The 21533-nt window shown below is 41.9% G+C and overlaps 1 protein-coding gene across 2 annotated transcripts in view; it reads left to right on the forward strand.

The window, feature by feature from the left end:
- EMC8 (ER membrane protein complex subunit 8) overlaps window positions 1-21533 on the forward strand; it is a 50042-nt gene that overhangs the window by 945 nt on the left and 27564 nt on the right. For both annotated transcript variants that reach the window (XR_015302471.1, XM_086945859.1), the window contains exon 2: window positions 8141-8217. Coding sequence is in view for 1 of the 2 variants with exons in the window: in XM_086945859.1 (XP_086801985.1) it covers window positions 8141-8217 (77 nt within the window). In the remaining variant the exon portion in view is untranslated. The remainder of the gene's footprint in view (window positions 1-8140; window positions 8218-21533) is intronic.

Consider the following 21533-nt stretch of genomic DNA (forward strand, 5'->3'; position numbering starts at 1 on the left):
AATTGCACAAGAGTTGTTTTCCCCACACACTCTTTACCATTACCCATTAAACGCACGACTTGGCTTTAGTCTAAATAACAGATCACCAATTCCACAGTGACAAGGAATTCCAACTCTTCAGTGACCCCTAGGGATAAGAGCAGGTGTAGTACATCGCTGGATGCAAATCAAGCAACCAATGCTACTTTGCGGTAGAGACCTTGCAGTACTACCACCACTCCATGTCTTAACTTGATAGCAACCCCATGTTAGAAATTACAGGGACCCCCCTTTCATGCAGTGCCAAACGCCCAGTAAAGAACTCTAGGATCCCAGAAACTGGAATTTCTCAGCCTAGATCTAGCGGACGTATCATACGGATCACTCCAGTATATGTTAGGAAATGAAACAATGGGACTGTGGACACGGAATCATGGGGACGAGTGTTAAAGGCCTAGGGCCTAAACCATAGCAGGCTAACAACTTAGAACAGTAAGAGCCTTGTCATAAAGCTTTGGAAACAGCCATTATTTTGCCATTATGATCTATGATCAATAGTTAACACTGCAGACCCTAATCCCAAAATCAGAAATGAAAAATCCTCGTCTACATCATCAAACTGATAGACCAGAGCACTGTTGTCGCTGTAATTGCACATAGCAGAAGTTTGCAACACAATGTTAAGTAGGGAATGTCTTGTCATCGTGTCTATTCTACCAAAAAGGGTCGATCCTCCGTATCCGGGTAAGATCAGATGGATTCAGAAAGTCTGCCATTAACAATTTCATCAAAGGCACTCTCTTGGTGTTTTCTAAGTATATGATTAATGCAGTATGTATAATTACAATTACATTAGTAACGTGACTAGCAAAAATAGTACAAATCTGTAAAATACTATGCCTGCAGTACAAAAATTGCCTAAAGAAACAGACAGGCCAAATTAAAAGATCACAATCATTTAATTACAGGGCAGTGTCAGAGAAAACCCGGACTTTCACTGCTTGGGGTTGTTTTGTGCAGGAGTTCGGAAATCAGTTTGATTTGATAACATGGGGATAACATGCATAGGTGAGAGGGCCTTGGTTGTCCTAGGTAGTTACTTAAGTAAAAAAGGTATGATCTTGCTCAGTATTCTAAAAATGATCTAGCTAGGTTCAGCATCCAACAGAAGACTTTGTGTAAGGAGAATGCTGGCAGCCAAATCTGCTTTATTAGAGATCTTATGATAAGTCCATGATCTATTTAGTAAAATAGAAGCCACTTCAGATGAATTGTACAAAGTAGCTCAAAAGATGAGTTCCTTCTAACCTAGACACAAGATAATGCTTGAAATGGTATGGTCTAAATATTTATTTATGCAAATGTTTGTGCATCGGTATCCACTCATGGCTATTCCCTTTCTGTAATGTTCTCTTTGTTCAACTGGAAGGTTGTATGCAGTGTGAATGATGTACTATGGCATGCTTCTCCAATGAGTAGCTAGTGAGCTACTGCCAGTATTCCACCACTTGTAAGTAGGTCTCCTGTGGGAAACCCACCTGAATAAACTGGGCACTTTTGCTTGGCTGAATTAATATATGTCTATCAAAATTAAAAAGTGTATATTAGAGATGACAATGTGTATATTTTCAGAACTCACTAGCTGATGTTTAGAGAAAAATCGATGAATTTCCAAATTATATTTAAATCTGATGTTGAGTGATAAATCATGTGGAGTTGGGTAGAATTACTAACATTATTACCTTGGTACCATGGCCATCACAGCTATGGCTGTTATGGATTACCTATGTAAATGCATTACAAACTGACAAATCCTTTTTTTCTTTACTACTGCAGGGGTGTGAAATTAATAAAATAGCTACTTGTCCATGGGTCTGGTTGCTTCATAAATTTACTTGTTCTGGAATGAAATCCCCTTGCCCCTTTGGTGCCATGTAGTGCAGCGACCAATTATGGCAGCACTCTCATTATATAAGAGATCTGATATAGCCTCTCTGATTATGCCATGCTTAAACCATAGTAGTGTTTAAATACTTGCAATCCCCTTATGTTGCCATGTTTCTGCAGATCTACATACTGCGGCTGAAGGTAGCGGTAAACACTAGTTCCAGGGTTAGAATGCCCTTTTGAGTCTCTATACACCTACTAACTTGCATGTTTTAAGGGTTTTCAACAACTCTTCTCTAATCTTTTCCCATACTGAGAAATGTTTGAAATTTACTCCTGACAATGGCAGATGTAAACCTTCTTCTAGAGTTGGGAGAAAAGTGGTTGGAGGGTAAGTGAGCTTGCAAACACTCAGATTTTCGCATGAGCAAATCTACACATGCATATTTGCTCATGCTAAAATGCAGTTTACAGATATTTTCTAGGAGTACTATTTCTTGTACTACACTTGTAAATTCTTGGGAATTCATGAAAGCTGTATAGGTGCACTTGATGCAAGGACATATACCACAGGTGCACTTTTGAGACTTTCTTTAAGAATTGTGCCCCTAAATTGGTCTAGCGTTGACCGTGACCTTTTGTGTTTATTAAAATTCCGTCTCGCTCTCTCTGTGTATCGGCTGGCTTCAGTGTGAGTGACAGCATTCTGCTCTTTCACAAGGAGCATATCGGCACACAAAGTAGTTTTGTTCAGTGCCAGTAACTACTGTGGCAATGTGTGCTTTTTGAGACCAAAAACTATTTTTACTTTTGCCAATGTTTGTTATAATAGTGAGGACCCGAAAGCTCCCACACCAATAATGTTTTACAAAAACCATGGCAAAGCAAGTCACACATTGACAAAACTAAAAAGCTGACCACCGATTTCAGAACTTCTGGCTGTGCCAATGCATGTATATTTTTGTTTCTCATAATCGTATTGAAACTGGTTACACTAATTTTCCATTGTGAATATTTTTGGGAAATACCAGCATTCATCTACACATGTTACTAAATGATGCTGCAGAGAAATGGTACCTGAAATTTGACATTAGTTTAGCAAAATGTTTTTTTTTCCTGCTTTCATTTTTTTAATGAACATTTTATTTTGAAAGCAAATAATTATCAATCTTGCTTTCAAGCTTCTGCAACTATTTGCATCAAATCAGAGAGTATTCTGGGGGCATTGTACATAGCCTCATATAACTAAACTTTGAAAACATGTGTACACATTTTTATACAGAACCACAGTCAGTACTGCAGTCAGTGCTTACAACAGTCCATTGTAGTCCTCATCCTAATAATAAAGGCTTTCAATTAATGAGCCATACATACAAGTTTGAACATCATTAACATATGGACAGAAATATGATCTTAACTGCAGACAGTGCCCTTCTGTGAACCATAATGTGGTACTGCAAACTGACAGCCAAAGGGTTTGTGCTGCAGGGGCTTGGGTCTGCTTTTCCCAAGGACAAAATACACATTAAAACTTGTTGCCCTTGACCCCAAACAATATATCCTGGGCGTCTGGATATAGTAATTCCCCATCCCTGATTATTGGCAATCCTTCCTTCACTGACATGTTTACTGCTGATAAACTTAAATAGCGTTGCCACTACTGTAATTAGTAGTTTGGGATGATTTTCACTGACCATGAGTAGCTCTTATTAAACAAAAATGTGGAGACCCCATTCCTATGGAGTGTCTAAACTAAATGTGGTCTTTGACCTCCTTTTGGGAAGGGACCACCTCATGCATCTGCACCTGAGGCTTTGATTGGGAGAAAACATGGATGTGTCAGATAGCTGGTCAGATATACAATTCGATCCTCTAATCTCTCATCTGGTGAGTTATCCTACCTGATTTGCCATTAATAAATGCATGCAAAAACCACAGTTGATGGACAGAATGCAGAACAATGTCATACATTCACCCCAGTACAGAGATCTGGGCCTAAATCCATCGTTTTTTTGCACTCCACACCACCTCAGTTCAGACATGGCTATATGCAAATCAGTTTGACCCTGTGCCTCATGGGAACAGTCCAGCCCGAACTGCCAAGCCATGCCATCCCTGGACCGGAAACAAGCTTCCGAGGACCGGTTTCTGGCATTCCAGCCGTCTTGAGCCTGGCTTGCTTGAATCCAGTGGTGTGGAGAGCATGGGACTCACGTCTGAGCATACCCATCCCACTCGGGGTGACAAATGCAAAAACCACAGTTGATGGACAGAATGCAGAACAATGTCATACATTCTCCCCAGTACAGAGATCTAGGCCTAAATCCATCGTTTTTTTGCACTCCACACCACCTCAGTTCAGACATGGCTATATGCAAATCAGTCTGACCCTGTGCCTCATGGGAACAGTCCAGCCCGAACTGCCAAGCCATGCCTTCCCTGGACCGGAAACAAGCTTCCGAGGACCAGTTTCTGGCATTCCAGCCATCTTCAGCCCGGCTTGCTTGAATCCAGTGGTGTGGAGAGCATGGGACTCACGTCTGAGCATACCCATCCCACTCGGGGTGACAAATGCAAAAACCACAGTTGATGGACAGAATGCAGAACAATGTCATACATTCACCCCAGTACAGAGATCTGGGCCTAAATCCATCGTTTTTTTGCACTCCACACCACCTCAGTTCAGACATGGCTATATGCAAATCAGTCTGACCCTGTGCCTCATGGGAACAGTCCAGCCCGAACTGCCAAGCCATGCCTTCCCTGGACCTTGCTCACTTTGCCACTGGATTCAAGCAAGCCGGGCTGAAGACGGCTGGAATGCCAGAAACCGGTCCTCGGAAGCTTGTTTCCGGTCCAGGGAAGACATGACTTGGCAGTTCGGGCTGGACTGTTCCCATGAGGCACAGGGTCAGACTGATTTGCATATAGCCATGTCTGAACTGGGGTGGCAGAGTGGGATAAAGAACGGTGATGGATTAAACCCAGATCTTTTGACTGGGTGTGAGTGTTTGATTGATTCAGATGCTCCGTCCATCACCACCCCCTTTTGTACCGCTTTTGGCCGCCATAAGTGTGGCAGGGTATGCTCAGACGTGAGTCCCTTGCTCACTTTGCCACTGGATTCAAGCAAGCCGGGCTGAAGACGGCTGGAATGCCAGAAACCGGTCCTCGGAAGCTTGTTTCCGGTCCAGGGAAGACATGACTTGGCAGTTCGTGCTGGACTGTTCCCATGAGGCACAGGGTCAGACTGATTTGCATATAGCCATGTCTGAACTGGGGTGGCAGAGTGGGCTAAAGAACGGTGATGGATTAAACCCAGATCTTTTGACTGGGTGTGAGTGTTTGATTGATTCAGATGCTCCGTCCATCACCACCCCCTTTTGTACCATTAATAAATGCATAGCATACCATAGCAAACAGAAGTTCTTGGCTAAGGGAATCTGAGCTGAAGTTCTTGGTCTGGTTGCAATATAGGTTCCAGTGACTGAGTCTTTACCCCGGCTCTGGAAATGTTTTGGGAAGTATAAGAAAGTCCTGGAAGATGCTCTAATCGCATTGCAGGAAGGTTTGAATTGCAGAGGCAGCTAGAACTTTGGTTGGTCCTGATCTCCTCCTCCTTCACTGCTGTCTGGGGAAGATGAATACTAGCCCCATTCACCAATATGGTCCTCGTCATTGACCCTCCTGAAACCAGTACCAGGCCTACAACTCCAGAAAAAGCCCTTGTACTGTGACCTTCATTGGAAGAAGTGAACACTATAATACTTGGTGCGTGGAGAGTGCAGGCCTCTGACCAGGAAGCAAAAGGACCAGTCACAACTGACTCAGTTAATCATGGAGGTAGCCTTAGGGAAGTGGGCAGCTCAAAAGCCACAGGCACATTGATGCCCAGCTGACCAGAAGAGACCAAATACTTTTTTATGCCTTCTGAATGTCGGTGACTTGCAGGGACCATGCTGCAACTTTGAATGTGGTGCACCTTTGTTGTTATCCAGAATCAATTTACAGTCGTTTTCCATAAATGTCCTAGATATGTACACAATAAGTGCACCATCTGGTTATGTTTAACACATCTGTTAAAAATTTCCACTGAGGCTAAAACTTTTTATCAGGAATCTTCTCTCACATAAAATCTAATCTAATAGATAAACCCTGATTGATGGAAGATGATGAGCAAAGAGACCGTGTTATTTTAGTCCTTTACAATTCTGGATTAAATCCAGTGTCCTTGTTTCCTTTCAGTCGCTTTTCCAACAACATTTTAACTTTGCACTCAAAGTTTTTGTTCACTGTTTGTAGCCTTCAACAGAATATTCAGTAATTCTGGATATTGCTACAATGTGTATATCTTGTTTCACAGTGCCTTCATCTAAGGTCTGTTACAATAGTGAACATTATTAAGCAGAAGATATGGCCTATGCTAGATTTATTATATAACTGGCCACACCTGATCAGCTCTGATTTTGCAATAGTTCCTAACAATAGATTGTTGTTAGTCAATCCTCTTCGCAAAAGGGAAAGGCAGGATATTGAGACTTTTGGCCATGTGCTAACTTTGTTGTTACTTGGGGAAGGCAGTGCATCTTGTGGTTTTCACAAGCAGTGAGTCTTTTGCTGATGTGTCAGTGGGTGAATGATGAGCAGATAGGTCAATTTTGGTCGGGTGTCTTCTGTTGATCCTTTTGAGATTCTCGGTAATAGTAAAGCAGTGAGGCTTGTATGAGTGGTGGACTGTGAGTACTAGTTTCATTGTCTCAGTGCTTTTCACAGTACGTTGCATTTGGCTGAGTTTCTCCTAAAGGTAAATGAAGCCTTATCTTAACAGGACCAACGTGGTACTTTTAATTCACAATGCAGGGATGAGGATCATGTTGGTTCCTACAGCCTGCATACTAGCAATGTCAGCAGGATTCCTGACATAAGACCGTGTGTCTTATCCCAGCATTCACAACAGGGAATCTGATACAGTTGCAGGAGTTGCTAGTGTATACCTGTATGTGTGCATGGCACGGGGCCACTTCAACCAAGTTAGTGTACTAAATACCCAAGCTTGATGAACAGTCTCACACTAAGGAGGTCTGCTGATGCTGGAAACGCCGTTTCAACCCACAGCATTTCCTGTACCTTTCGTCTTGTGTTTATTCCAAAACGTGACCTTTCTTATTGCTTCTGCCTTTTTTTGGATGATCGGTGTTACCACATGTAATGCCTGCCTCATGCCAAGGAAAAATGTGCTGTACTGATTGGCTTTTGTAGTGTTTAAAAGAAACACTGAACAGAGTAAAAGAGAACTATTGGCAGGTGCACCTTTCTTGCCCATGTGGTGAAAGACCATCTTCCACAAGCTAACACTTCTGTACTGCTTTTGGTGTTTGTTACATTTTAGGCTCACATTCACTAGATGTGGTCTTCTGACAATTATACAAGCTCAACATCAACAACTTTTGGCTGACTGTCGTTCGTGAGAATTTAGTATAACGTGCCAGAGGAAACGCATTTTAGAACGGTTTCTTTAAGATAAAAAAAAGCACACATGGCAGCGAGCATGTCTCCATATGGTTGATTATGTTGAGCCTAGTCGCATGAGGATTTAGGTACAGAGTGCATTATTTCTCTCCTTCAGTGAGTGAATAACAATGGAAATGTCACTGCCGAGAACACCCATCAAATGTGTGCATAGTGACTTCATGGGTACCCCTAGTTTCCCATATGAGGTCAGGTATGTAATTGCTGGTATTTGCATCTATTTAAAGTGGTTTAGACCCATTAATAGGTTCCTAAAATTCTATCACGTGATCCTGGGCCCTTAATCTTCTGAACTTCCGATCCAAAACAATCTACCCTTTTCCTAAAAAAGTGGATTGTTCCACATACAGCGGCTGTATGTTTATGGTCAACATTTACAAAGCATACACCTCAAATGTTATAACTGCTTGGCACTTCACTTTAGTCTTGTTTTAGCCCAGCCCCAAAATTCTCATTTAGTTAACCCCTGCCAGGTTTAATAGTGAGAGTTTCTGCTAAAATTCAAGTCGCTGATGTAAATGTTATAATTGGACTTCACCAGTATATGCTCAACCTTTTCAAATACCCAGTTTCGTCATAACTATTGCATAATTGTACAGTCACGTAACATATGTTGTACACATAGCATGAGCTTCCATGTCCGTTTTGGTTTACATCAGCTGGAAGATGGTGATGCCAAATGGGATGTTTGCTTTATGCAACGTTTCTTTTATTCTTAACTTCTGTCGTTCTTCTTTTTTTGTAGATTGATTCTTGGTGCAAAGAAAATAACTATGTGATAGCTGGTTACTACCAGGCCAATGAACGTTTCCGGGACCCCAGGTGTGTTGGTAAACTTTGTTTACTCTATTGGAAAGTGATTATTCACACTACTCCACAGAACATTTTTACTTTTGGTGAGCCTTCCTCGTGGGGCTGGGAGCACTTACGTTTTTTTAAACTTTTTTTTCCAAGTGTTCGCTTCCAGTATTTATTCTTAATTGACACAGAGCACTTTTGATGTGAGATTTAAATGCATATTATAGTTATTTTTCAGCGCCAGGATACCTGCAAGGTGACAGCCTCGCTATATAAGTGTTTTAAATAAATAAAATAAATATTATAAGCTGTCGCTGACCAGAATAAAAGCCGTATGTTCTCTTGCTGCCACCTTGGTAATTTGTTCCTTAAAGCAGTGCTGAAATAGTGTCCTCTGTTTCACAAGCTATGCCACTAAGTGCAGACACACCGTTGTTGATGCCTGGTGTGCATTAGGGCGACCTAAATCTGAGTGGCGTACTGTGTGGTGGTTTGGTCACGACTATAGAAACATTGGAGTTTATAGTTTCATTGTTTCTTGAGATCGTGAAATAAAAATATGCCCAAATGGTCGTTTTGGTAGATTGGGTTGTTGAACGTAATAATTTCCAATATTCTGCAGAGTGACGTGTGATGGAACGTGTAACTTGTAAGTAGAAAAAGATTTTCATAGATTAAGTGTGCAGTTGATTAGACAACTAGATTCAAGATCTACAGACCTGTAAAAGAGCAATCAAATGTGATTGGTTTTAAAGTCACATTATTTTAAATAACCGTTTATCATTTGAACTTGTCGGGTATCCAGCATTCAAAAATGCATTGTCAACTACCTAAGCTCTTTAAGGCTGATATATAACCTTACTGGTATTCTCCTTTGTCTTCAACAACACAACTTAAAAAAAATCTTTCTGTAAAACCCCTTGTTATGCTAGGCAATAGAGTATGTAGCACACTTTATTTAGCCTGAATCCTGTAGCAGATGTCCTGCAACTCATAAAAACGTTGCCTCTGGTACAAAGGACAGAACATTCCTGTTTTCTTCTTACCTGTGCATACATCTGTGCTAGAAAAAGATGGACATTAACTTTATAGGATTACCAAACAAAGCAAGAGATACATTTCATCTTGCCGAATTAAATTATTTCCTACTTTCTCTTTATTTCCCCTGTTTATAATTAAGTAAAACATTCCTTTACTCACCCACATTAAATTTGATCAACTCATTCTAAAACACTTAACTATCTGGGTGCACATGATTTTCTGTTTTTGTGTATATTTAGGTGCATAGTAGGCAGAAACAAAAATACTTCTCGATTCAATCAACAATCGACGCTTTATTGTTTAAGTTAGTAAAAACCATAACAATGTTATGATAGGAATGCAGGTTCAACTATTTACAAACATAAAAAAATATTGAAAATATTGAAAAAGAGCATGTTACTTATTTGTCCTAAAAGCTAGAGACAGTATCCTTATCATATTAACAATTAAGAACAAAGTATGATTCTGTATCATCAAATTGTTGGCGAAATTGGAGATTTATCAGATATTGACCGTAAAAACATTTAGCATGTCTATTGGGTTGCTAGACATTACTGGATTGAAAGTGTCTGATTCCTTTGGCCATTTGTTTTTTTCTTAAAGTAATAAAAATGTCATCATTTTACAGGTCAACTTACGGTCTGTTGTACCGAGTACTCCTATGGCCGATCTGCAAGTTCGAATGCCTCTGTCCTTAAAAGCCTTTTTTAGGAGCAATACGCAGTTTGATATTAAGATGGGGCAGACACAAATGATATGAAAAAATCTTGCCATGCTGCACCACATAAACTACATGTTATGTCGCCTTTATACTTCCATGTAGGCGGATCGGCCAAATTTGGTAATACCCCAAATCTAATCACCATTAACTTTCGTTTCAAGTGGGGCGAATATTTTGTACTGAGGTATTCCGCCGGTCGAAGTGATTTATAGGATTGGAGAACCATCCAAGCATGGGATCTTTTGGCTAAGGTGTGTTTGTCTTCTGATGATGATTGTAGCTTATCTGCTTTGTTGGTTATTCTGCGGAAGACTTGGAAGGAGGGGTTCTGTGCCCAAAGTTCAGTTGTATTGGCTTCCTTCAGTGCCATTTTCAGGAATTTGCCATTTTCAGGAATTTGGATCATCTTCCTGAGCATGCCAGAGGGCATCATTTGAGATATTGGATCGGTTCTGCCAAAGTTTGTACCAGAGTTTAATAGCAGCATATTTTCTCCCTATCTCCTGTTGGATAAGGCCGAATTCCAGTCGGACCTGGGCCGGGGATGCATTCTGAGGTAGACTAAAGACTTTTTTTTTTATACGTCTTTGTTTGCAGCGAGTCCAGGAGTTTTGTGTCCTTGCCATTTAACACTATGCTTGCATAGGTTACTGTAGGTAGTAGTTTTGCTGCCGTCACTGCTGTTAGTGGCTTAAAGGAAGGACCCTGTATTTTTTTTACAAGGGCACAGAATGCATAAGTGAGGCAATTTCCTTTTTTTACCAGATATTGTTTCTGAAATTGAAAATGTAGTCGATTGTCTATATATACACCCAGGTATTTATATGTACTGACTATTCCAAGGCTTGTTTCTCCCAGCTTGAATTGATAGTGTTGTCGCGGACAATTCGTGATTAACATCACAAAAACAAAAGCTATGTCAACTTCCAAGGCATTAGTCTTGGCAAACATTAGTAGCTCATTAAGTGCTCTCTGTAGGACTATTCTAGTTAGACTAAGCAGGAGTATGTCATCTGCATAAGCAAGATGCGTATGGGCAGTGTAATCAGGCGCAGAGAATTTGTATTTGCCTGGTCCAATCGTGGTGAGATCTGCCATAAATACATTAAATTAATGGGGGGCTAATACACAGCCTTGTTTTAATCCGATCTCTGTTTGAATCTTCCTAGACAATTTTGTGCCATTTGCTATTTTCACACGTACCCACGTGCATGTATACAATTGTACTATGGGTCATAATATTGTTTCCGGGAGACCCATTTTCTGTAATTTACTCCATAGCAGATTCACACGATTGAACGCAGCTTTGGAGTCTATGAAACATAGTTGTAGTTTTCTTTGCAGGCGTTTGCATTTGTCCGCTATTGTGGCATGGGCTAAGATATTCATTGTTGTGCCACATCCTTTGCGAAACCACGCTTGGTCGAGTGGAATCAGCTCCTTTAATTGAGAGCATTCTACCAAGTCCTCCAGGATTATTGATGCAAAATATTTTGCTTCAACGTCAATTAGTGCGATTAGCCTATAGTTTGCCAGGTCCGACCTGTCACCTCCCTTGAAGATCGGGTTGATGATTGACCCTTTCCAGCTTGGGGGAAGGGTATTTGTTATACCGATTTCATTATAAAGGCCTGTCAACGATGTTGCCCAATAATCAGGAGCACTCCTGAAGATGGTTTGCGGGATGTCATTTGGGCCAGGAGCCCCATCGTTGCGTCCCAGTTTTATTATTCTGGATATATCTTCTACTATGTAGTGTTGACTTGCCAGGGCTAGTGGTAGAGTTAGGATGGTATCACAGTCTTGTGGTCCGGTGGAGTTCTTCCCTGAGAGTTTAGGCTCCAGAGATTTATTGTTGTTGTCCATTTCACTTGTAGAGAATGGTGTGAGGTCTTCAAATATTTTACTTAAATGTACTACCCATCCTGTCTCAGTTACTGAGGCATGATTTATTACTTCTTTTGGTCTTGTTGTACCATTTACTAGTTCCCAGAAGAGCCTGTTGTTTGTTTGTTTCGCACAAGAAAGTAACTTTGTCCAGAATATCTCCTGTTGTGCTTTCTGGTCCTTCCAGATTTGCTTTTTATACTGCTTCCTGATATTCTTTATTTTCTCCCAGGCGTGATTTGGGACTTTCAGTGTCTTGTTTTTCCTCACCGCTTTTTTCAGTTCTTTTCTTATCAAATATGACATACTTGAAATATTTGTAATAGGCTTATAGCTCGTTTTCTGTGCATGATTATTTTTAGGTGCTTGAATGAATAATTTATTGGTGAAAGTGGACCACTTCTCTACTGTGTTTCTGCCATGAATGATCTTTGTTTCAATTATTTCCTTTGCTAGTAATATTAGTTCTAGCAGCGTTTCTGCTGACCATTGTATATGTTGCAAATTAGTTGTCGTCAGTTGGCTCAACTCAGTGGGAGCCGGACGATGTTTCAACTGGCTTGTTTCCAGTTCAAGTACCTGATATGAATTCACTTTGGGTTGAGTACTTGATAGTATATTTCCCCACACGGGCCAGTAATGGAAGCGTTAGGATTGTATAGTCTAATATTGACTGAGTGTGAGCACCATGGTAAGTCCATCGCGGGGGCGTGTCATCTTTTGTTCTACCATTTAATACTTCAAAGATGAGATGTTCCAAGTCTAAAACTAGCTTTTGCCCTTTCAAATCTTGTTGTTTTGTTGTAGAAGATGATTGTACGGGAACTGACCATAGCTCATTAGCTGCTGTTAGTTGCTCATCTTCATCTGGTGTATACATTAAGTATGAATTCAAATCGCTATTTATTATCTCCCAAGCTGGAATTTCAAATCTGATTGAAGTGAATATCAACAGCAGTTTTTTTTGCTCTGTGACTCTTTAGGTGTCGCCTGATCCAGCGCATGCGCTGATCTGGCCGAGACATTTAGTAGGTGAGTTTTCAAAGTGCTACTGGCTGGCTACTCTCTTGCGCTCACACGAGCGTGCACGCGCGCAGCCGCCATCTGTGTCCTCGGTCTCGGGTTATTAAGTTGCTTGTTTTTATTTCCTGTGCTTTCCCCTCTGCCTCCGTCCGATCACTTTCACTTTCGTTTGAATCCAAATGTAAATTACCATGGTGTGCAAACTTTTTCGAGTTGCATCAAAATAGTCTTATTATTATTAGTCTTATGAATAAATTTATTGGTCTCAAACTTTGTAGTCTCTTCCGTGCACGACCACGTATTTACTCTGCTCGTCAATGCCTATCAACTATACAAATTGGTATTGGCCCTAATTTAATTGCTCCCAACACACAACTTACATGGATTACAGTACACACACACACACACAACCACACACACAAGCACATGCACACACAACCACACTCACACAACCACACACACAAGCACATGCACACACAACCACACTCACACACACAAGCACACACACACAACCACACTCACCCAACCATACACTCACCCAACCATACACTCACCCAACCACACACTCACCCAACCACACACTCACCCAACCACACACTCACCTAACCACACACACAACCACACCCACACACATAACCACAACCACACAAACCACACACAACCACACCCACAACCAAATCCACACACACAACCACACACACACACAACCACGCACGCAACCACACACGCACACAACCACACGCACACAACCACACGCACACAGCCACACGCACACAGCCACACGCACACAACCACACGCACACAACCACACGCACACAACCACACGCACACAACCACACGCACACAACCACACGCACACAACCACACACACAACCACACACACACATCCACACCCACACAACCGCAACAAAAAGTTTTATGAAAAATTGACCCTTTAAAAAAATTCTGATTCCACCAGAATCCGAGTCCTCCACAACACCCGATTTTTTTTTTTTCCCTGTCAGCTGTGAAAAGGAGACCAATATTGCCCCCATTTTTATTATTCTGTCTCCTCTGTTCAATTCTGGTGTGCTTTTTTAACTTGTCTCTAGTTCATTGTGAATCTTACTGTTAATAATTCAAATTGTTAGCTTTGGCTTATTTGCAATGCAAACTTTCTCAAAAAGTTGCTGTAAAAAGCTGCAAGTCCGCTACGGAATCCCATTCATTTGCTAATTATTTTCCACATAAGGTTGCAAGACCATCAAGTGGAGTATTTATGATGTTGAATAGTGTCTTGTTTAAAGCTGTTACTCTCTCCTGTGCACCCCACTCCTATACTAAGGTTACAAATGAGCTGGCACCCGCCTTTCTGAGGTTCTTGCATCCACCCAAGACTGGCCTGGCACTGGTGCGTCCCAACCTGGCACACACCGGGGGGGGTGATCTCTGCACCTCCTTCTAGACCCCAGCTCACTACTGTTTGCAGTCTGTCTTTCGTCACTCACCCCTCACCTCCCTGGCACTCAACCTTCACCCCTCAGGCCTGGCAGTCACTCCTCGCACCTGGCACTCACCCGTCTCCCTCTCTGGTACTCAGCATTGACTCTGCATGACACTCAACTGTCACCTCCCTGACACTCACCCATGTCCCCCCTGGCATTCACTACTAGCCCCCTTGGCACTCATCCTTCTCCTCCATGGCATGAGCCTTCATCCCGCTGGCCTGGCAGCTACCCTTCACCCCTTGCACTCACCCTTCCCCTCCCTGGCACTCACCCATGGCCATCCTGACTCTTACGTCCCACCTCCATGGCGCTCAACCTTCATCTCCCTGGCACTCACCCTTCATCCTCCTGACCTTGCACTCAACCTTCACCTCTGTGGCACTAGCCCTTCACCCCCTGGCCTGGCAGCTACCCCTCACCCCTGACACTTATACTTCCCCCTTCTCGGCACTCACCCTTCCCCTCCCAGGCACTCACCCTTGACCCTCCTTACTCTTGCGTCTCATCTCCCTTGCACTCACTCCTCACCTCTCTGGCACTCACCCTTCACCCCCATGGCCTGACAGTCACCCGTGTCCCTCCTGGCATTCAGTCCTCACCTCCCTGCCACTCACCCTTAACCCTCCTGGCACTAGCCCGGTTTCCCCCAAGAACAGAAATTAACAAGCATTGGCATAGCCAATAGGTATTGCCTTTGGGACCTTATAAGTGTTTAGCCACGCAACAGTTGATGTTGTTGCACCAATAATATTTTTTTCTAGCATTCGGGTGCAAATAGAGATTAATTAATACGACTGTTGTTGTATGATTTTTGGGCCCTTGGCCCATTTTAATTACTTGTAGCTCTGATGTCATACTAGGTAGCTGTTCAGTTTTAATATTTAGTGCCGTTGATATATATACTGCTAGGCCACACTTTGGCATTCTATATTTGTGTGTTCTAGTTGCCGTTACAAAATGGTGTTTGTAATTGGCCACTTTTTTGCACTCAGTCAGCCATGTTTCTTGGAGTGTGATAATATCATAATACTCCCAGTGTGTTGGGGAAGTGCTGTCCTGTAGTTCTCTTTTTTGCATCGGCGATATTCCAGGATAGGAGTTTTACTCTACTTTATTTGGTGCTTTTTCCCTTTGTGGCCAGTCATTCTATTTTCTGGCCATTTAGAGCTGAGGCCATCCAGTTCCATTTATTGGTGTCTTGTTGTCGAGTTTGTCTGTCCCTGATTATATGCCTGACTTGTTTTTCCCCTTGCATTTTGTAATACTGAGTACACTGGGATGTTGTGTTGCTCTATATTAGGTTTCTTTGGTACATTTAGCAGAGGTGAGGGATGGCGTGGCTTCATTGGTCTTGCCATTGTAATGCCCCATCCTTCAAACTCTTGTCTAGCATTCATTATTGAAGACACTATTTCATCATTTTTCCAAGTCAGTGGTGCTTTTTCCGTCCAACTGTTTTCTTTTTGAGGAATGAATTGAATTGACAATAGATCTGTGGTGGTCAGATGCTTTAAAGTAGGGATTTCAGCTATAAGTCTCAGTATATTCCCTCTATTGAGGAGATCTCGTCGCCCCTGAGAGATGTAATGGGGAGTTAATATAATCTGCTTGTTCCAAGTGTTTTCTTGATTATTGTCCGGTGTTATTACTAAAGGGGCTACCTCTCTGTAATTGATCCCCCCCCCGCTCTATCACCTATTTGCGTATTCATTTTAATTGTGAACTTTTCCTTCCGTGCCTCCTCTTTTGGTGGGCTTCTTTGCTCCATCTCAAGGCTGCCCTTTGTTTTCACTGTATTACTCCTAAAATTTCGTTTCACAAGAGTCCAATCTGATGCACATTTTGTTTGCTTATGTCTTTGTTTTCTGTGTTGTTGTCATCTAAGGTTGTACTGACAACTTCCTGCGTTACTTGGTTTACGATTATACTGTCTTTATGTTCTTCTTGACTTGTACGTCGGTTTTTCTGTTTTGTTCCAGATTTGTGTTTGTGTAGCGGCTGAGGGTTTCTTGTTTTTACTTCCAGTGGTTTGCTGACAATACATGCTGTTTGACTTTGTATTTGGTTTGTCTGTATCATATCGATTGATATGTCAGTTTGTAGGATGCGACTTAATGAAGTTGACTAGGTGTGGTTTCTATGTTTTTGCTCTTGCTCAACTGTAATCCTCTGTTCTGTATGCTTACTTTGCGTTTCTAGACTTGTTTGTAGTTTTTGTTTCAAAGATATGAAACCATCTCCTACTGGTATTAGTGTCTTTTGTTGTATTCTGATTGTTCTTTCTAGATTTCCTTGCTAGTTTCCTCTGTCTCTTAGTTTGTAAGCATGTTTCTGTATTGCCTTGGCCATCTAGTAAGGCCGGAGGAGGAAGTACTTGGCCCATATCTTTTATCTACCATCCATGTCCCTTCATTAATAGTCTTTAGTCGGTCGGTTGTGAGCAATACCTTTGGTGGCTCTTTCCTGTGCTCACTGAGGTTGTTTGTAGGACCTGTCGAGGTCATTGATGAATCTGATGTAATCAATACATTTGATTGACCTGCAAAAGAAGTTTGTTGGTTTGACTTTTGTGACTTGCTTGTAAGATTTGTACTTTTTGTCCAACAGTCACCAGTCTTTTGCCTTTCCTTTAGGATGCTTGTTAGGATTGCTGGCACATTGCTCAGCTTGTCGATTATTGGCCCACATACACAATCTTTGCCTGCTACAGTGTTTGTTTCCCGCTCCTTGATTATCAAGTCTGCTAATGTTTCCAATTTCGTATTGATTCCTAAGATGTATGAGGCTATTATATTCATCAGATCAATCTTTGTGTCTAATTTATCCGATTGCATATTAAGTACTGTTATTGTGGTTTTTAGTACTTTTAAGAGCAATGTACATGCTGACTGATGAGTCCCCTCTTTTGTTTCAGGTGCAGGCCCTCCTCTGCTTCGATCTTGTTCCTTTGCTTTATCTGCTGTTATTATATTAATCTATGAAAAACTTATTTCAGTGGGGCTAATTTGCAACCGTGATGTCAGATCTTGATAGTTTCTCTTCGCATTAAGACTTATTTGACTCTGAATTTGAATGGGCTGTTCCCGTGTACTTGATATTTCAATTATTGGTTGCGAGAGTTCTGTTTCTTTTTCGCTTGTTTCATTACTCTTTCCGTTCTCCGATTGGTTAAGAGTTTTAGCTTCCAAAGCCTGCAGAAAGTCAGTATTACTTGATAGTGATATTGAGCGCAGCCTCGAGTTGTTATGCAGGGTATTTGGAGATTGAGGATTATCTGATGTTTCCAAATGTACTTCTTCTGACATTTGTTGAAATGAACCTAGATTTGATACTGATTTTGGTGTTGTGAGGATAGTCAGAAGCATAGACTTGTGCATGTATCAATAACTGGGTGCTATTTGGTTGGTCGTCCGCGATGGCATTTTCTTTAGTTTTACTGACCTTCTGTGTACTATTATTCTCCATGCTACTAGACTTTGTTGCTAAAGGTTTTTGTGGTGTCAATGGATTCGGAAGACCCTCTAGTTGTCCTGTTTCAGAAAAGACTGCTGTCGTTGGATCTTTCAGTAACATGAACTTCTATTAGGGGTAGATTTTCCAAATATAGAATACTGTAAAGGAATTAATGGGCTTGTCTTTTCATGAGCTGATATTCCGGGTGATTTTCTGGGTGATTCATCTGTCTCCTTGGATTTCTTGGTATCTTGTTTTGCTGTTTTTTGTGTCGGTTGCTTTCTGGGTCTCCCTGACCTCATTTTTACCTTTTTGTTGCCTCCCACGCAGGCCTGTACTGGGCTCCTTTAGTTTTTTTTTCGGGACCTCCGTGTACTGCTGGTCAATACACTCCCCGTACAGTGGTTTAATGGCACCTGTACCCCCTCGGAAACCACTGCCACGGGTATTACGTGCTGTCGGCTAAAGGCTGTGTTCTGTGGGGTGTGGGCAACTGGCTTTCAACTGGTATGGCCACGCAAAGCCAGTGCAGTGTCAGCCTAGGGGACAAAAATGGGGGTGGCAAATAACTTCGGAATTCACCTTGACTCGCCACTCACCGTCGCTCGCTGGTCGTTGGCCACTCACCGCCATTCACTGGTCGCTTTGTTTTTTATACTCCAAGGAGCCTCCAGGCGCCCTCCACGCGCTGCCCGGGGCACTTTCTCTGCTGTGCTCTTATACTCTCTGCTCTCCTATGGTCTGTATATGGAGATGCAATTGGCGATGAACATTTGCGGGTCAGGTAACTAGGGGCCTAAGGAGACACCGCTGCTGCCACAGCTCCTGCTCCAGACCAGGCGGGTCACAGCTGCATCTACTGCAACTCGCTCAGACCCCCTGCCGCCCGTTCATGGAAGCTGGGGGGTCCAAGTGTCCACAATAGACTCGCCGGGAGCTGTGAATCTGGAGGCGTCCTTCACAGCGCGGAAACACAGAGCTAGATTCCTCAATCAAAGTGTTTCCCCTTCATGTCCGCCGTCCCTTTCCTTTACTTCATTTAGGTGGGAGGGGTAATTTCCTATGCCACTCACTGCTGACCACAAGTCTCAGGCTGCCACCCACCACTGGCCACGAGTCCCAGGCCGCAAACACACTTTCTGCAAGCTGAGAGGACCAGCCTTTCGCTTACCACCAACAGCCAGGTCCCTCCAAGCGTGGTCGCTCTTCACTCGCTCTTCGGTGAATATTTCCTCAACCCCACGGCCACTTACAAATGGCAGACTTGCGGGGGAGCAAGAAGGGGGAACTGGTTCCTCAATTTGCAGCGGTTTTCTAAGAGCGGAGTGGAGCGGCAGCTTTCTCAGCGGTTTACTGCACACTGTCGGCTGAACGCAAGTGCAGGTCTGGTTTTCTCACTAGGAGGTTGGAGACTCAGCTGCAGGGTTGGGAGCTTGCTGTGACCAGCCAACAGCCGCAGTTGCCGCTAACATCGATGGGCTCCTACAGTCTTCTACGGGCAGCTGTCCCTCCACCTGCGGCTACACCCGCGGCTCCACTCGAAGCTTGGTCTCCGCCTGACTTCCCGATTCTTCTTTCATGGGTTTTCTGTCAAATTCTAGAGTAGCACGTTCTGTGGATTACTTCTCGACTCGTTAACATTTTTGTGATCTTCAGCAATCTTGAAATAAAGTGTAATCTCAACGTCTGTTACCAATCCAGTCCATTCCAAACCTAGCCTCCAGTAGATACTAATTATTCAACGTCACTCTTGTATGAATGAATGTTGCCCTATCTTGACACCCAGGCTTTCTGCATTGTATATGCGATAATTTAATCGTAAAATTAGTTATTTCAGTGAGGCTTGTTAATGATGTAGATTAGGTTAGGTCCTCAAGGCATTATACTTGATCAATGCAGAGTGCAAGGATTCATTCAAAGTAGCACATAATGATATATAATCTGTGCTGCTTCACAAATCCATCTTTGCCTTAGATTATTAAAACTAAGACAATTATCCTCAATTAATAAACCTTCAAAAACACATGTGGTGCCATTCGAGTTATATTGAGATTAACTGTTCAACAAATATGTTTTCTTGAATGTCTCAATTGCATGTCTTATGTCTCTAGTAAGAATGGATGGAGCCAAAAGCCCCAGTCAAGTGAACAATTCCTGCCTACTAGCCCATTATGAGCCATACTCTAAGCTTTTCCACAGCCCTCTTTTGCCTCAGAATATTATAGATAGGCTAGATATTCCCAATTAATAAACCATAGAAAGGATACGAGATACCATGCTACTTATATTGATATTAAATCTTCAAAAAACTTCTTTTATTGAAGCTCTCAATGCAGAGTACACCCCTGTCTTGTACAGCTAGTAAGGCTGGATGGAGCCACAATGCCTAGAGAATTGGATTACATCTGTGAAATTTGTGTTCATATATTAGTTGCCCGTAATTTGTAAATCTCCACACAAATCACACTGAAACTAACGTATTTTAGAAATCTAAATTGCTTTAATAAGTCGTATAGTTTCTGGAAATAAATATGAAGAATTTAAAACTTAAAAAGTATATAGTGGATTAAGGACTGCGCCCCTTACACCACCTCGCTCATAAAGTCTGTCAATATTTTGGGCCTGCGCAAAATTGCAGTTAGATACAATTTCACACGTGGGCTGGCCAAGCCATCCTTTTATTTGGTCAAAAAGAGAGAGAGGGACCCAAAAGACAAAGGGGCAGGGTACCAGATGAGACCACGGTCAATAAAAAAAAACTCTGGGTCAATCCACATTTGCCACAACATATATACGGAACCTCAAATCACCAATGTGAAAACAGCGGACGGAGAGACCAGGTAATCACACAGTAACTCTAGTATAAAATATACAGGTTTAATCAATAATAAAAAAGAAATACAGGTATCTAGTTGTCAGTGTTTATCACACAGCACACATTTCATATTAAAAAGATAGTTTCCTATTCAGGCTACATATGTCAATAAAATCTCAATGCAGATACAATGAGAAGAAAAGTCTACTTTAAATCTTTATGAACCATTGTACTATATTTGGTCTATGAAGTAATGTTTGGGACGATTACAATTGATTTATGTCTGATCAAGTAGCACTTTTCTGTGATTTGGAATTATTATCCCTACCCAGTTTCCCAATTCTTTTCATCAGCTTTTGACTTTTTATTGTGTATTAGGCCAATTTTATTGTTTACATTTCCTGGTATTTTATTGATATATGTAGCCCGGATAGGAAACTATCTTTTTAATATGAAATGTGTGTTGTGTGATATGCACTGACAACTAGATACCTGTATTTTTTTATTTTTTATTATTGATTAAATCTGTATCTTTTATACTAGAGTGATTGTGTGATTACTCTCCTTCCGCTGTTTTCACATTGGTGATTTGAGGTTGCGTTTGTATGCATGTTGTGGCAAATGTGGATTGACCCAAAGGGGTTTTTTATTGACCATGTTACTTTTCACCAGGATGACTTGGGTTCTTTGTGGCTTGAAATAAATTAATTCAGTTGATCATAAATAGTGTCTGTAGGAAGCTGGCTTTTTATGTAGGGGCCCAATGTAGTGGCACATGATGCAAAAAGTCCAAACGACCCTTATTGGTTTACAAGGCTTACTTTAATTATCGCATTGTCCTATTTGTGGTAGTGTGGTCGAGCACCTTAGTCTTTTCAGAGAGAAGTATTAAGCATTTGTTGCACACACAGAG

Source organism: Lissotriton vulgaris, chromosome 12 (assembly GCF_964263255.1).
Source record: "Lissotriton vulgaris chromosome 12, aLisVul1.2, whole genome shotgun sequence".
NCBI classification, from domain to species: Eukaryota; Metazoa; Chordata; class Amphibia; order Caudata; family Salamandridae; genus Lissotriton; species Lissotriton vulgaris.